At 36.8% G+C, this 16,833-nt stretch overlaps 1 protein-coding gene across 1 annotated transcript in view; it reads right to left on the bottom strand.

The window, feature by feature from the left end:
- Positions 1-4,791: 4,791 nt before the first annotated feature.
- The window catches only part of LOC142354791 (sarcoplasmic/endoplasmic reticulum calcium ATPase 1-like), a gene marked incomplete at its 3' end in the record, with an annotated part of 52,396 nt that continues 40,354 nt past the window's right edge, over positions 4,792-16,833 (bottom strand). Inside the window, exons 9-11 of the mRNA XM_075407168.1 lie at positions 11,656-11,886; positions 5,379-5,491; positions 4,792-4,971 (exon numbers count right to left, since the gene is read on the bottom strand). Of these exons, the coding sequence (XP_075263283.1) occupies positions 4,792-4,971; positions 5,379-5,491; positions 11,656-11,886 (524 nt within the window). The remainder of the gene's footprint in view (positions 4,972-5,378; positions 5,492-11,655; positions 11,887-16,833) is intronic.

The following is a 16,833-nucleotide window of genomic DNA, read 5'->3' as shown; positions in this document are numbered from 1 at the left end:
ATATCAACAGTAAAATATAGTGCCGATAATTTTCCTTGCTCAACACCCTCCAAAAACATTTTGTTTTCAAATTCAGTTTATAAAACAAGAATCTCATCCAGTGTAAAAAAACCTAATATGGTGAAATAAACAATGCCATAATACCTTAAAAAAAGAAATCGATTTTTTTTAAAGGCAATAGTATAATTATAGAAATATTTGTCACAACAAGCTCGTTTTATAATACTCGTGGTTATTTTTTAAAATCATTCGGTTGTGATCGCTTCATACCATGTCCCACACGTAACGGAGGCACGACCTCGGCAATTATGTAACATACCCGCCAGATTGCCGGCAAATAGCCGCCTTTGATTCCCATAACAACGATTGGAATTAAAGAGAAAATAATGAAAAAAATGTAGAAAAACAATTTTAATGTGAGAACTATTTTGATGTCAATTAGTAGTTGAACACTTAAGGAGACGATACAGGAGCTAGTATCAATAGCAATAAGCATTAGAGATGGTAATTAAGACCTATAAGAACCAAGTTCTAGTAAGGAGCATCTGCGCTCTATGGGTTTATCCCGTTTCTATTTCTGATTTCGTTTTTCAATACTGACTCTGTTCATTAGAAAACAGCTTTTAGTTTAGGGATTTGGGTAGGTGGCGGAGTGATAGGTGTATGTAGGGGGGGGGGGGGGGGAGGGCGTAGGTCGAAGAGGGGCTTGCTTTTTTAGGCGGGTGTGGTAGGTGAGTTTGTTGTAGGGTAGGTGGCGGGGAGAGGATGTAAGGGGAAGCTAATTGGGCGGATAGGTGTGGGAGGGGGCAGTGGGTGGACAACTGCGGGGGGGGGGGGGGGGGTTGGGTTGGTGATTTTCGGTTAATTGAATAGGGTAAAGAGACCGTTATAAGAGAATGACCTTCTCATATTCAAATAATGATCTTTCTCACTTGAGTATTAACAGCAGCTCCCAATTTCTATGTATTATTACCTATGCTATTATTAAAGTCCAATGTTCGAAAACAGAAGTCAACGTTTTAAAACAAGTGATTGTTCAAAAACATATATGAAAAAACTTGCGTCAGCTAAAAAAACAGTAGAATCACAATACCCATCTTAGAGTCGTAGAACTTGTAGAATTTCGATAGATTTCTCGAGTCGTAAAAAGACCAACACGTTTACAATAACGGCTGGAGACTTCGTTCGAGATCATTTAGAAATTTCACTTGTCAAGACAAAAAAAGAAAAAATCAGAGTAGAAATTTAACAGAAACAGAAAAGTCATGAATTACTATAAGTTTCCATTAAAAAACAGCATAAATGTATAACTCTCATTTGATTATCAACAGGAAAAAATAGTGCCAAAAATTTTCCCTGCCCAACACCCTTCGAAAAACATTTTTTCACGTTCGGTTCATCAAAAAAGGAATCTCATCCAATGTCAAAAAACCTACTATGGTGAAATTACCAATGCCATAAACCTTAAAAAAGGAAACGGATTGCTTTTCCATGGCGATAGATGTAAAAATCCGATTATAAAAATATTTAGCATAACAATCTCCTTTTAAAACACTAATGGTTATTTTCTAATATCATTCGGTTGTAATCGCTTCATATCATGTCCCACAGGTACCCTCGGCAATTATAAAACATACCCGGCAGATTGCCGAAAACCAGCTGCCGTTGATTCCCAAAACCAAGACTGGGATTGAAAGAAAAAACTAGAAAAAAATGATTTTTGTACACAACGAACTATTTTGAGTGCGAAGTATGTAATGTCATTTTGGAGCTGAACAGACTCCTGTTTCGTAGTGAGACAGCACAGGGGCTAGTATCAATACCAATAAGCATTAAAGATGGTTGTAAGAACAAAGATCGAGTAACGGGCATCTGAAATTGGGATTGATGGGATTATCCCGTTTCTATTTCTGATTTCGTTATCTGATACTGACTCTGTTCATTTTGAATTGCTTTCCTCGACAACTGCTGTCTAAAAACACTTTTAGCAGAATGAGAAAAGAGTGAAATTAGCCTAGAGAATGCACGCAAAATGTTAAGCTGTTGAACTAAGGTAAAGCAAAAAATTTTTACATAGCAGGACAAGTCCTGACGAACAATTCAAAGAATTTTCATTGACTCAACAAAAAACTAGACCTAGAACGGACTATGAGTGAATCGGGAAAACCATATTTAGAAAAATAAGATAAGAAAACAAAAAAAGCAATGTCAAAATGCCACATGTGAACAAAAAACAACTAGCCAGAAATGGAAATTTGGTTCAAACAAAAAACTAGTCCTAGAAAGCACTATGAATGGATTGGGAAAACCATTAAAAAATCCGATCCAGAAAATGGAAAAAACAGTAAAAATGCAACATGAAATGGCCGCATGTGAATAGAAAAACCACTTAGCGAGAAAGCTAAATTTTGTTCAAACACCCTTTTCTCACTCTACTGTAAAATTAGAGCATAAACTTTTCACGTCGCAAAACCACTCGTTTTGTCTCCACTTCGGCGTGACCAAAACCACTACTCCAATTTGGCTTCAAAAAACACTACACATAGCTGGCAGATTGCCAGAAAATAGCCGCAATAGATTCGTAGATCGGCAGTCTAAAAAAAAACAGAAAAAAAGACAGACCAAAAAAAATCGTCTTTTCATTGAAAGCTGATCTCTTATATTTTGATTAAAAATCTGTATAAGTTATTGCTGCCTCTATTAGCTGATCTCAAATAACCTTCATTTAGAGTGACACACACCCATTTGACCAAATCTCTTTGACTTAAAGTAAATAAAAGTCAATTTCAAAGAGAGGAAGTCATTTTTGAGAGTGAGGTAAGTCAAGTGGGACCAAAAATTTAATCACGCGTATGAACGAAAAAACTCGCTCCACTAAGAGCAAAAAATGAAGTCACACATGCAATTCAATTGAAATTGCATGAACGAATGAACAAAAAGTTACTGTGATGTCATATGGTCGTAAAAATCATGACGACGAAATAAAAAAACATAGCAGGACAAGTCCTGACGTACAATTCAAAGAATTTTCATTGACAAAACAAGAAAACTAGACCTAGAATGGACTATGAGCGAACTGAGAAAACCATTTCCAAAAAAATCAGGCACAAAAAAAAACAAAAAAAAACCCAGAAAATTATTGTCAAAATGACGCTAGCGAGAAATTATTGTCAAAATGACGCTAGCGAGAATGACGCTAGCGAGAATGACGCTATAAATCAAAGTGAAATTGCCGCATGTGAACAAAAAACCACTAGCGAGAAAGCGAATTTTTCTTCAAACACCGTTTTCTCACTCTACTTTAAATTTAGAGCGAAAAAATTTCAAACCGCAAAAACCACTCGCTTTTTCGCTCCATTTCCTGTTTCGGCGTGACAAAAATCACTACTCCAATTTGACTTCAAAAATCATGAAAATGTGTGAACAGATCTTTAAAAAGACAGCGCCCCACTACAATTCAAATTCTTTGAATTGTAAAAAAAAAACAAGAGAAGGCCAATAATAGCCCCAGCAATCGCTGTGCGGCTATTAAAAATAACTGACTCACGTCAGGCGAATTGCTAGAAATTAGCCGCAATAGCTTCGTAGATATACAGTCTAAAAAACAGCAAAAAAAAGACAGACCAAAAAATTTTTAAAAAAATAGTCTTTTCATTGGGGGCTGAGATGTTATATTTGGGTTTTAACAATCTGTATTAGTTTTCGCTGCCTCTATTAGCTGCTCTCAAATAACCTTCATTTAGAATTACACACATTCACTTAACCTTATCTCATTGAATTAAACTAAATAAAAGTCAATTTCGAAGTGAGGATGTCATTTTTGAGAGTGAGCTAAGTCACGTGTGACCAAAAAACTTATCACTCGAATGAACAAAAAACTCGCTCCACTAAGAGCAAAAATCGAAGTCACCCACGAACTTCAGTTGAAAATGTATGAACGAATGAACAAAAAGTGGCGTTGACGTCATTTGGTCGTAACAAAAATCTTGACGACGAAATAAAAAACCAAGAGAAGCGCAATAACAGCCCCAGCTATCGCAGTGCGGACATTAAAAATTAGTCACAATGCCGCATGTGAACAAAAGCCACTAGCAAGAAAATGAAATTTTGGTTCAAACAAAAAATTAGGCCTAGAATGCACTATGAATGGGTTGGGAAATCCGATCCAAAAAAATCGAAAAAACAGTAAAAATGTAACGTGAAATTGCCGCATGTGAATAAAAAAAACCACTCAGTGAGAAAGCTAAACTTTGTTCAAACACCCTTTTCTCACTCTACTTTAAAATTAGAGCGAAAACTTTTCAGGCAGCAAAACCACTCGCTTTTTCGCTCCACTTCCTGTTTCGGCGTGACCAAAATCATTACTCCAATTAGACTTTAAAAATCATGAAATGAAGTGAACAGATCTTTAAAAAGACAGCGCTCCAATACAATTCAAATTTTAAGCACTTGAAGGACTACTAAAGTCCACTTTGGGCCTCTAATGAAACTTAATGCCCGCTGGGCTTTACCTGTTTATCCCGTTTTGAAAGATCAAAGTCATTGAAAAATGTGTGAACACATCTTAAAAAAAACACAGCGCCCCAATACAATTCGAATTCTTTGAATTGTAAAAAATAGGAGCGTTATAATAGCCGGCTGAGAAGCTGAGTCGGCTATTAATTATAAATATCCATTTCTCGCATAGGCATTATTATGCTAAATAGTCTTTATAATTTGAATGTTTCAAAATTCTTTTTTGTCTAATCTCACAACCAAGCCCTTAATCGAATTCAGCTGAAGCTATTCTACCTTTCGATGACGCCCTCGGGAGCCCCTTTGACAAACATTTTGGGTCCATCACAGAGGTGGTCGCTAGAACTGACCCTTTTAGGGGTACAGTACACAGACATTGACTTCCTGTCTCGGCTGAACTCTAGTGTGAACTCTTTGTCATACTGCTCTCTGATCACTCGATTGCACGCGTGACATCTACAAAAATTGATTTCTGTTAAACATCCGAAGAATGAACATTTAATCTTAACGGAATTATGCCAATACTATCAAAGAATCTATCAAGTCAACTACTCAAAATTTGATTATGTAATATACTGTGCTCAAAAACACAATCCTGTCTACAGAGAATGTTCAAATTTATGTCTTTTTTTGAGCTGAGAATAAGTTGAGATGAATGTTTTAAAATGGTTTGCAGCAAAATTGGGTCCGGAACACAATTGAAGCACATTGCAGATTAATTACAGCAGGCATCAATCGACGACGAGCCACAAGTGAAAATTGGTTACGAGCTATTGTCACTGTTGTCCACGAAACGCCAAATAAAATAAACTTAAAACAGAAACTTGGACTTTTGCCACTTAATGCCAAGCAATCGAACATACCTATCGCTTGTTGTGAGCCGTCTGACGTCAGAATTGTAGACATTCATTTTCTCTGCTAAGACGTAGAGTGCCGTCTCTGTAGCCTCACCCACCTTCTCGTAAAAACCCTTGGCCTAAAGAAAAGACATCAATGCTAAGGCACGGATTATTTTCACATTTATCTCTGAGACAGAAACATGCTCACAGAAATTGCCAAAATAGAGCTCCTGAAATCAATGAAACGAAAAGATGGCGCAATTTGATTTGGTGTGTCATGTTCTACTACATTTGCTGCATACAAACACGTACTCCGAAATCGGGTCTTTTGTATTATAGCCTCGGGTATTTCGTATTATAACACCATCATCTATACGTTATATGACCACTAATCAGGGGGCTACAATAGGAAAGACCCCAAAAAAATCAGAAATTCATTAGAATTAAAAGTTCTCCCCATTAAGCTCCCCAGCTTAGAGGTCGTCAAATAACGCATACCCCCATCACCGTAAATATATAATAGGGGCTATAATTTCGTTGCGGGGAGGGTTATAAAGGGGAAAACCCGATTTAAGAAACATTTTTTCGATAATCACAGAATTCAAGAACTAAACTATCTAACAGCTTCTCAGATGCATTCCACATGTCTGAATGAGCATAGCATAAATACCAATCTGCATCGCTCAAACTTAAAAATTTAGAGGATGTAAAGTCATATTAGTCAGCAAAGTCATAAAGCAAAAATTTAGCATAAAAACGCACGATTGCAACGGACGTGTCAATTCATTCAGTTTTAGGGGAAACTTTAAGATTTTGCAGAACCAAAACAGCTTGTCCAGAAGAATATTAAAACAGTATTCCCGTACCCGGCTCCTTCATATACAATCTGACTTCATTATGACTTTGTAGTGTTGCTTTCAAACTATTTTGCTTTCAAACAGCGTCTACTCTATTAAACACATTTCTGAGGTCATAGACCTCAAAACTCTACTAAGTACTGAATTCTGAGAGATTCTGTTCGTAACCAGTTAGTAACGATCATTTCATTCAACAAAAAAAAACCTAATTAAAAACTCGGGAAGATTTCTAAAAGCTGTGAATGTTACGATTGAGATAAAACAGCAAAATGTTCCAATCAAATAAATACAGCTTTCTAATAATTCTAAATAAACATACAACTTAACGTTTGGGTGCAACTCAATGTTACGTAGTAGCACTAAAGAAATTTCAGCATAGATCACTTTTGAGAGATGTTTTTACCCTTGTAAATATAATCTTGCACAATAAAACTCATCACAAAAAAACATAATCGACTACCATCGGGCGAATTGCTCCCAAACGGCCAGCGAGCGGTTGGCTTCGGTAAAACCCCGCTGGAGCTCAGAGATGCTAGCATTGGGGGTGGGGTGTGAAAGCAGGGGTTCCACTTGAGGGTGAGGGGGGAGGATTGGGAGGGCTGGTCGCGAGGGGAAGAGAAGGTTCCAAACCGCCAGGTTGAGGAGGGTGGAGGTGGTATGTGTAGGGGGTGAGTGGGTGCTGAGTTTGCGTGAGGTGAAGGTGGTCAAAATTTCAAGATTAAGAACCGCCCTTCACACCCTGATATTGTCTCCTTTGAAGTTTTGGTGAATCAAATTCTTAGAGTCTGCTTAGGCTTAAAACTCTAAGAGAACTTGAGGCCCTTAAGCGTTACCCGTTTGTCCAGTTTTTAAGGACGAGAGTCAAATGGGTCAGACAAAAAATTGTTCAAGCAAAAAATGGCCCAACAAGACCACAGGACTAATACAATTGCAATACAGATCACATCATTTTCTAGTTAAACTCCTCAAGTATGTTTAAAATTGCGTTCCGACTGAAACTTTTTTTCTTTACCAGATAAAAAAACATGACAACAGCATAACAGACTAGCCTGATGCGAACTATTCTTGCGAACTAATATTGTCGTCAAAACTAAGAACAGCCCTTCACATAAATAATTTATGTCTCCCAACATTAAAGTCAATGAATAGCAAACGAGTCGAATCAGCCGAAATGCTCAAGAGAACTTCATGCTCTCCGGGCGTTACCTGTTTATCCCGTTTTGATGACAAAAAGTCAAACGGCCAGACGAAAAAAACGGTCAACCGAAGAATCACATTAAGAACGCAGGACTAGTACTATTGCAACAAACTTCATTTGAGGGTTACTTAAAACAAAAATTTTAGTTTTCCACAAAAGTTTTTATAGAGTGAAAACACTTAATATGGATCACATTGACATTACGCGTCATTAGAATGAGTACATATTACAACCAACTTGTGAAACCGAACAGCAGACGATGCAAAATGAGGAAACAGAGAAAATTAGTGAAACTCAATGTTTTTGAAATTGGTGGCGTAAAGTAAGAAAAACAGAACAATGCTAAAATCATTAGGAACAACATAACAAAAAACATCCGAAGTCAAAAATCGACCAACAGAACTTGCGTTCCATGAAAAAGGGCCAAACAGAACGTCCAATGAAATCAAAATTCAAAAGTTTACCAAAACCTTTCAAAAGCAAATGCCATTCGAATAACTAGGTCCATGAAAACCATAGATAAAAGTCAAAGTCTATAAATGGACGACAAAACACAGCCCGAAAAAGTCAATGACAACAGTTGTTTTTGAGACTGAAGGAAGACGAGAGCACAAGAAAAGCAAGAAGAGTCAAGACTCGAAAATCAACTATAATATTTGAAAAGTTTCAAGTTATAAAAACCACCGCTAAGAACTCAGATCGTTAATTGGTTTCGCTTTCTACTCACTAGCAACCAATGACAATTTTCAATAATCAGACTAACTTATAAAACGAAGTAAACATTAAAAAGTGGGCTAATACTCGCTAATACTTGCTTAGTTTTTAGCTTTTTTAAAAAACAATATGTTTCAACATCATAGAAACCACAAGCTAGGAAATGAAACAGTAACTTCGACTATCTTTTATTAGCATGCATGATACATCTGATAAATAATTAGATTGAGTGATATGACATCAATAAGCACAACAAATCCACGAAAGTCCTGAAAAACAGTAACTATGAACTCAAACCAATAACTATTGCGCCAATAGCAGACAAAAAGAACTGTCATGAAAACAAAGACACAAGACAAGAAAAGGAGCAGCAATAACGGGCACACAGACAGTGTAAATCAAATTGCAACAAACTGTAAGTCGTATAAACCATTAACGGCCTTTGACGAATAAAAAAAACAAGTATGTATTATTAGAATACACGTATGAGTTTTGAAAACATTAGTTTAAAAAGCAGGAGATAAACGTCAAATTGCCGTAATTGAAAAAAGTGTTTCCAAAGCCAAAAAATTATTTAAATACCAATTTCGCTATCCACTCTAGAGGTAAATTGAGAAAAATATTGCGTCAAACCTACTCGCTTTTCGCTCTCTCTGCTACTCCAGAGCAGCGTGATCAAAATCACCACTCTAATCTGACTTCTTACTGACAAGAAAAACCCGAAACAATTGTGAAACAAGACCTTGAAACAAGACAGCGCACCAATACAATCCAAACCCTTTGGATTGCAACAAGAAATCATTCGAAGGAACAGTTCACACGACACTGAAAATCAAAAAACCACGCAAATCGGGAAACAATTCAATAAACAATTTGGTCCAACAACAAATTGATTTAAGACAAATTTCAAATATTCATTTTAAGACAAACAGAATGCAAACTATAAGCCCAGGCTTTGATTGTTGACAAAATTACTCTCATATAACTGAAGTTTAGCTGCTTAAGTTTAGGGAGGCTGGCCAAACTGGGAAGAAGGGTACAAATATACAAATGTAGTCGGCAGATTGCCAGAAAACAGCCGCTGTTGACGCGCTAGACGCACATCGGGATTGAAACAGAAAAAGATAGAAATTGACAAAAAATTTTCCTAAGTTTCAAAAATTGCTCTAATTCAGTGTGCAGTTTCAGTTAGATTCTAAACCTATACTTCTAATATGAAGGGTATTGAGCTTTAAACAAATATCAGCTAGCAATCGCTTTAATGACTTTGATATCCTAATTCAAAAAGACTTAATGACCGGGCTTAATTGGTTTATCCCTTTTCTTTTGATTTTGCTCTTTTGACATTGAACGTATTCACTAAATTACGTAATTCAATGCTTGAAAGAATTTCAACTCCATTCAGATGAAACACTGAGTGAAGTAAGTCAGAAGTCAAAATTGAAAACCGTGATTTACGTAAAACAAAACGGTAAGCGAAGGGTAAAGCGATTTAAAAAACGTAGCCGGAAGAATTCTGGAAACGACTCGAAGGAAATTAACGCCCCTAATTAACATAAATCTTATTCTACTGAATGACCACAATAACTAACATCAAGCTTATCCTACTGAATAACATTAATATCTTTAAAACAAAATGAAAAAAAAACATTGAAGAAGTATCTGACCAGAAAAGACGATGAAGCATGTAATAAAAATTTTACATTGAGTTGCAAGTTTAAAAAAACAACTTTTGGAAAACCCATGCGATATGTTTTGGTTTATGTCGTTGAACCACTGCAAATTGAGAGAAAAACCCAACGCAAAAAGTAAGAGAAAAGGAAATGAAGAAGAGAAAAGGAAATGAGGAACAAGAGAACGGAAATGAAGAACAAAATTAAAAAATTCTGTAAAATTGCAACAAAACAGCCACAAACATGGATCAACTGCCATTATGCTGAATCCAAATCACTATTTAAAAAAACTTTTAAGATTACTCTTGGTCGGGCGTCCACCAATACGAAACAATGTCGATTTATAAAAAAACAAAGAACGAAAAAAAAAGAAAAAAGATCAAAGTGAAAAAAAAAATTCACTAAATAAACTCGCAAAACATCTCTAGAAAAGTTCATATTAAAAACTAGAACACAACCGACTAAACGTCAGAAGAATTGCTCTCGAACGACTAGTGGGAGCTCTAATCAATTGCAGCCTGCTTCAGTCGGGGGGGGGGCAGGAGGGAGGGGGGAGGCTAAATAGGACTAAGAAGTTCAATAGTGGGCTTCAAATAACCACATTAGTGGTTAACAAATACCACTATTAAGATTTAAAGTAAAAAATGGCACCAGTTTCGGCGCACTTTTCATGTGACTTGAACCTGCAATCACTTGGTATCTAAAGACTACATAACTAATATGCGTCTATTCAAAGACCCTGCAAAGCAGTATAACAAAACTATGCAAAAAATTGCTAGAATTCGCCTAAATTTGGCGAAATAGCTGAAAATCCTGCAAAATGGTATAAAATTCATATTAATGACCAGAAACCTACAAACCACTATCAAAATAACCCTAACAATAATACAATATGATAATCAAACCTCTAAACCAAAAATTAAACAAAAAAATGGTTTTAAAAAGCCGCACGTGAACACAATTTTACCTCAATTTCTCGCTCTCTCAAACCAGCAAAAAACCATTCTCTTTTGGCTCCACTTTTCAATTCTATTCAGGACCAAAACCACTCAAAAATTTTTCACGCGTTTCATTTCCTGCTTCAAAATTCACTCAAACTAAAATGATTTAAAAAGGCCTTCTCCAATACTCCTCTTCGCCTAAATAATAGCCGTTTGATTGGCTGACGGCGGCTATTAAAAATAACCCTCTATAACAAACAAAATGGCTCCTCCGTACATTCAATGAACTGTACACCGGCACTAAATCTCTGAATGAATTCCTTTCAAGCTTAATTCTCCAGGGCTTTAAGTTTCTTTTTTGCTTTGGGGGACGAATAGTCAAATCGATGAGACCAAAATACGATCAAATAACAAATCGCATCAGCAAGATCACAGCACCCAATTAATTGAACAGACTTGGTTGTGTGCAAGTATTGAAAGAAAATTGGAGCCTGTTGCAAATAGATCTTACTCGCTCAACATCGCTCAACTCCTTTATTTGCAAGCTACTGGAAACCAGCCATCATGAATCTCTCAAACGCATTAAAGCCTTCAGAAATTGGCCTCAAGCCTTAAACCAATTTTAGATCCAAGAATTTTGATCAAATCAACGCCATTTTGTTGGAACTGCAATTAAGTATTCGGTATAAAATAAAGCCTGCAGATTACTGGCGAACAGTCGCGAAATGGACTATTGCAAACCCAAGTTAGAAATACCAACATGGAAAAAAAGATGAAGTGCGATTAATAAAAAGTTAAAGACTTCAGCGGAACCTTGGAATACCATTTGTCGCGCTTGAGTTGTTATAAACAGCTGAGTTATCGTATTATTTGACAGTGTACGCAGATGAACGAAATTAATTGTATCTCAATTCAAACCTGGTTATAGTCGACTGAAGCCTCGTTACACATTGAGCAAATGGTAGCCAGTTCCCTGAGAGCTGCATAGTCATCAACATTCACACTTTTAGCGCCTCCCCCTCCTCGGCCCCCAGCGGGTACCAGGGTGATGTCTCCTTTGGGTTCAAATGTCTCTCCACTGATTGAGAACTCGTGGAAAGAGGGCACATCCCCGTTTGCACCCGGCACTACTTCGTCAAATACGAACATCTAAACAACCATCAACACTAATTTATAAACGATCGGAAGAATGGGAAATTAACCAATCTAGGACAGTGAGTAGTGCTCGGATTTCTGCTTGAAATCTTGCAGGATTAGCACTGTCTTGCAAGGTTAACATTGTCTTGCAAAATCTTGAAAGAAAAACTTAATATCGCAAGAATTTACACGATCTGGTATATTGCGCCTAAGGCAAATTGTAAAAAAACTTTTCATCCGCGACAGAGCGAACATAAATGGCCAATCATCACTGGAGGCATTAACCGCCAGAGAACATGATTGTCAAAATGTAAAACGACAGGACATGTAAAAAACGAAAATACTATCCCATTGAGCGCAATAAGATAATGGCAATTAAAAATCAAAATGTCAATTTCAGCTAGCCGTTTTATAATTTGGTAATGAGGCAAGTACTGCACACAATTGCGCGCTTAGAAAGAATCTGACAATACGTTTTATAATTTGCCTGCGAAACGTTTTATAATTTGACAAGTGCCAAAAGGTTGCCAATGTAGCGTCGGCTACCATTGGGAAAAGACCCATCCTGTGAAAAGCAAACAGTGCTTATATTATTTATTGATCCGCATTGCTAAAAAGAAAAGGGACAAAAAGTGAGATTGTGTTTCAGATTGCTGTTGTGGCTGTGGAGAGTTGCTCGCTCACTAGTGCTATCCAACTACCGTTCCGTGCGGAGACTTTTGCCTGCTGTGTTTCCACCCTGGGCCGGTTCGCCTCTCATCATCCAACCTGGTCGTACCACTTGCGTCACACAACCATATTGACACAGAGCTTAGTGTGGACACCAGATCAACACGATACACCACTCCACAGTTACCCACACTCAGCACCGATCCTACAATCTCTGTCAGCCTAGTAGCTAGCTTTACAGTCCTGCGCCACCAGGACCGACAAGACTTCATACTCTCAGTACGAATTTATACTGCATATGAACGTGCATATTATTGAACGTGCGTATTATTGAACGTGCATATGAACGTACAGCAGAATAATAAAACTCAATAAGGCCGATCGCCGAATTAGCCGAAAAATCCTAAGCGAGAAAATTCCACACAAGTCAGAACATTCCAGGTATGTGTCAGCCAAACTTCTCTGGCTTCCGTCTCCGCAATGCATGTGTCCTGCCTGGTCAAGAAAATACACCAGATACCGATCCAGTTAAAGATCAGGCACAATGGATTCGAAAAGAATATAAAATCAAACCCATTTCCGTTGGCGCGAACACTTAAATGACATAATCTGGGATCTGTCATGGTATACCCAACCCCAACAATACACCTTGGTTAATAATACATATTGCAGTTTCTAAATTATTCGGCTAGTTGTTACGTCTGCTCTGTGAACATGAGCTATTTGTGAACAGCGCGTGCTATTTCTGTGTTTTCATTGCTCTCAATACATTCATTCAACGCGTTGTTCCATGAAGAAGCCACGGATTAATTCATTCTACTGCGTACTAATGTTTAAACAGAAGCGAATTAACATTAACGCTGTAGTTGTTGGCCGATGTACGCAAAGCAAATGAATAATAGTCCGAGCCATAGTCATCATTTGAATTTGACTACAATCATAACAAGGAAGAGTCCCACGATCACTCTCAATTTAATACCTTTCTCAATAATGCAGTGGCCCACTGTTTAGTGCCAAGTTCATCATAGCTTTGGCTTTCTCAGCTATGTAGCGTACAAAGTTATTTAACCACAAAGCTCAATCGTGGGGGGGGGGGGGGGGGGGGGGGGGTGGTTGGATCGGGGTCGGGCAATTAAGACCTACAATATTCCTTTTTCTTCCATTTCTGATTCGCTTATGCTATGTTTAAGATGTATCTTCCGCGTATTTACATGGATGGGCTGATGATATTTTCTGTTCCAGTGAAACCTATCCACTTCGCTTCCGATAGAGAAGTTCCGGGCAGATTCATGTTATAGAAATTTCAAGGCATCAATAACTTCAGAAACGTCAATTAAAGCAAAAACTTGAACTACAAAATCAAATCAACGGATAGTCATCTTTATTTCTCTTCGGTATGGCCCTCAAATCTTGTGGAAGATATCCAATTTTAACTGTTCAAAGACTGGATAAAACTTAATATTTCTATTAATAATTCTATTAATAATAATTCCTTTAATATTTCTATAACAATAAAAAAAAGATAGCCAGCAGGGTGCGCAAAAAAAGCTGCCAATTATTTCAACGTACCGAAGAATACACGGTAGGCCTGGTAAAGAGCTAAAATGGACAACGATGCAATAGAAAAACAATTTTATATTTTGTTTTTAAAAATAAAAAAATCAAATTCCCATGATTAATTCCATCCCGATTGTTCTTGATTCACCTAAAAATCGTGTGTGTAAATCGAAGAAGGAGCGTCTGACGACGAAACAAAAAGCAAAACTAAGAGTACCGCAAAATGGCCACGCTCCGCTTACAGATTTGAAGGTAATAAGAGTAGTTGGTAGATCGTTGTGATAGATTCGTCGACCTTCAGCTTCAAAATATCGAAAACGAAACATACCCGGCAGATCACCGAATAATAGCCGCCATTGATTCCGATAACAGCGATTGGGATTGAAAGAACAGAAAAAAATGGAAAAACTGACTGTTGGAAAGTTTTTTCAAAGTGCAAACTATTTGGATTTCATTTTGTTGTTAGACATACTCCTGTTACTTAATGAGAGGATGCAGCGGATATTATCAATACCAAAAAGCATTAGAGATGGCAACCAAGACTTTAAGAACAAACTTCAAGTAGCGGGTATCTAAAATTGGGCTTTATGGGTTTATCCCGTTTCTATTATTGATTTCGTTTTTGATACTGATTCTGTTAATTTTAGAATGCTTTGCTGAGCAACTGCTGTTTAAAAGCGTTTTGAGTAGAATGAGCTAACAATGAAACTAGCCTAGAGAAGCCGAAAAGATTTCACGCAAAATGTCGAAAAAGTGGCAAAATGAGGCAAAGCGAAAAAAATTTTTATTCGACGAAGTAAAAATTTTAAAGATAAGAACGCAAAACTAGCCTGCTGAGGAGACGACGGGGGCTATTAATAAGACCTAGGAGGTAATAAAAAAACTGATGTCTTGATTCAGATTTAAGTCTTGTTTTTATGACCGGCAACTCCCAAACGACTGGTGAGCGGTTGACTTCGGTGATAGCTAGCTTGAGGCTAGCTTAAGCTGATCTGAGAGAAGGAATAGAAGAAAGTGCCGAGGAGTGAGGCACGTAAGCATTGTGTGTCTATGAGGGGGGTGTCGACCATTGGGATTAAGTTGGAATGAGGGGTGGACGAAGGAAGTATACGAAGAGTGGGGGTATACAAAAATTGCACTTCACAAAATGAATTAAATTCCAAATAGCTTCAATGATTTTATTTAGAGATAAAATAAACTCTTATCCTGCAATAAGCTCTTAAGAGATAAATAAGCTATTAACCAGAACAAAAATCGCTTGTCCTGAAAAAATTCAAAACGGGCTGGACAATGAGTTCATTTTTGTTGAAGGTTGCAAAAAATTGTCAAACAAAGCGTGCATTATCTGTTTGATAAAGTTTCCATATGGACTGCATTGCAAAATTTAAGATCAAGACGCTCAAATGTTATCAGAGACGCCCCATGATATCAGAGAAGTAGACGATAAAGGAACAAATTTTTCAAAAACTACTTTACATGAGATTTTACTTTTCGTAGCTTCATTTCAGTATAACAAATCATCCACGTTTTTTTTCAGAATTTGAAATCGGGGCAATTATAAGGACAATTCTGTAAACTTAGCAGGCAGATTGACAACCGTTGACCCTACCGACCGCTTTTGACATTAAAACAGTGACAAAATAGAGAAAAATTGACTATTCAATAAAATATGGTTGATTCAGCATCTAAGTGGGAAAACAATAAGCTTTCTACTAATACCAGTTAGCAGTATTCTCAGAAGAGCTTCGACAACTTAACGCACTAATGCTTTAAACATCAAGTATTAGTTCCCGGGCTCAATTGGTTTATCCTGTTTCTTTTCGCTTTCGATCTTAAACATAATCGAGTAAATTTGTAATTCTGAATTTGTAATGCTGCAGTAATTCTAACTTCCAATCAGTTGAAACAGTAAGTGAGGTAAATCATGAGTTAGCATGAGTTTCGACATATAAACCGAATAACGTGATTGGAAATCAATTAAAAAGATAACAAGCAGACTCCGGAACCCAAATAAAAAATTAACCGCATACTTAATTACACTAATAAATTTTAAACAATACAGAGTGAAAATAACACGAGAAAAGCAAACCCTGATAACAAATACAGGTAAAAATATCGGAAAAAGTTTCTTCACAAGTTCCGACTCCGAAACTAAAATTGCCAAAATAAGGTGCGAAGCAAACGGTTTTCATTAAAAAAATGGCTACTAATTGATAAAAGAACAGAGCGGATAAAACCTCACATTCAGAGAAAATAAAGGAAATGAAAAAGGAAAATCGAAAATTGGATAAGAATCCCTACAAGCTCAAGCAATATTTGCAAATATTTTTTTTTGAAAAAGCCTATAGAAACATTCGTATGCAGTAATCGGTTGCCCACCCAGACAATTAAACAACAATGGAAATCACTTAAAACAAGAAAACAATGGCTAATACACATATTTTATTTCACTAAAAACTGGCGCATATAGAATATTTCCAGAGGAGATGGCAAGCGAAAAAACTAATAGCAGAATTAAACAATAAAATTGAACGTTTAGATGAAAACGGGGAAAATTATATTAAATCCACTCCATTTTTTTTAAACAAACAACTCAAAATTAAAATAACAAAATGACTACTAACTGATATAAAAACAACAGAGCAGAGAAAAGATCACATTCAGAGAAAACAGAAGAAAGCAAAAGAAAAACCAAAAACTTCAATACAAATCCCTACAAGATACTCAAGCGGA

This window comes from Convolutriloba macropyga (assembly GCF_964194025.1).
Source record: "Convolutriloba macropyga chromosome 13 unlocalized genomic scaffold, txConMacr16.3 SUPER_13_unloc_1, whole genome shotgun sequence".
Classification (NCBI taxonomy): Eukaryota; Metazoa; Xenacoelomorpha; order Acoela; family Convolutidae; genus Convolutriloba; species Convolutriloba macropyga.
This window is presented reverse-complemented; position numbering and strand designations above follow the sequence as displayed.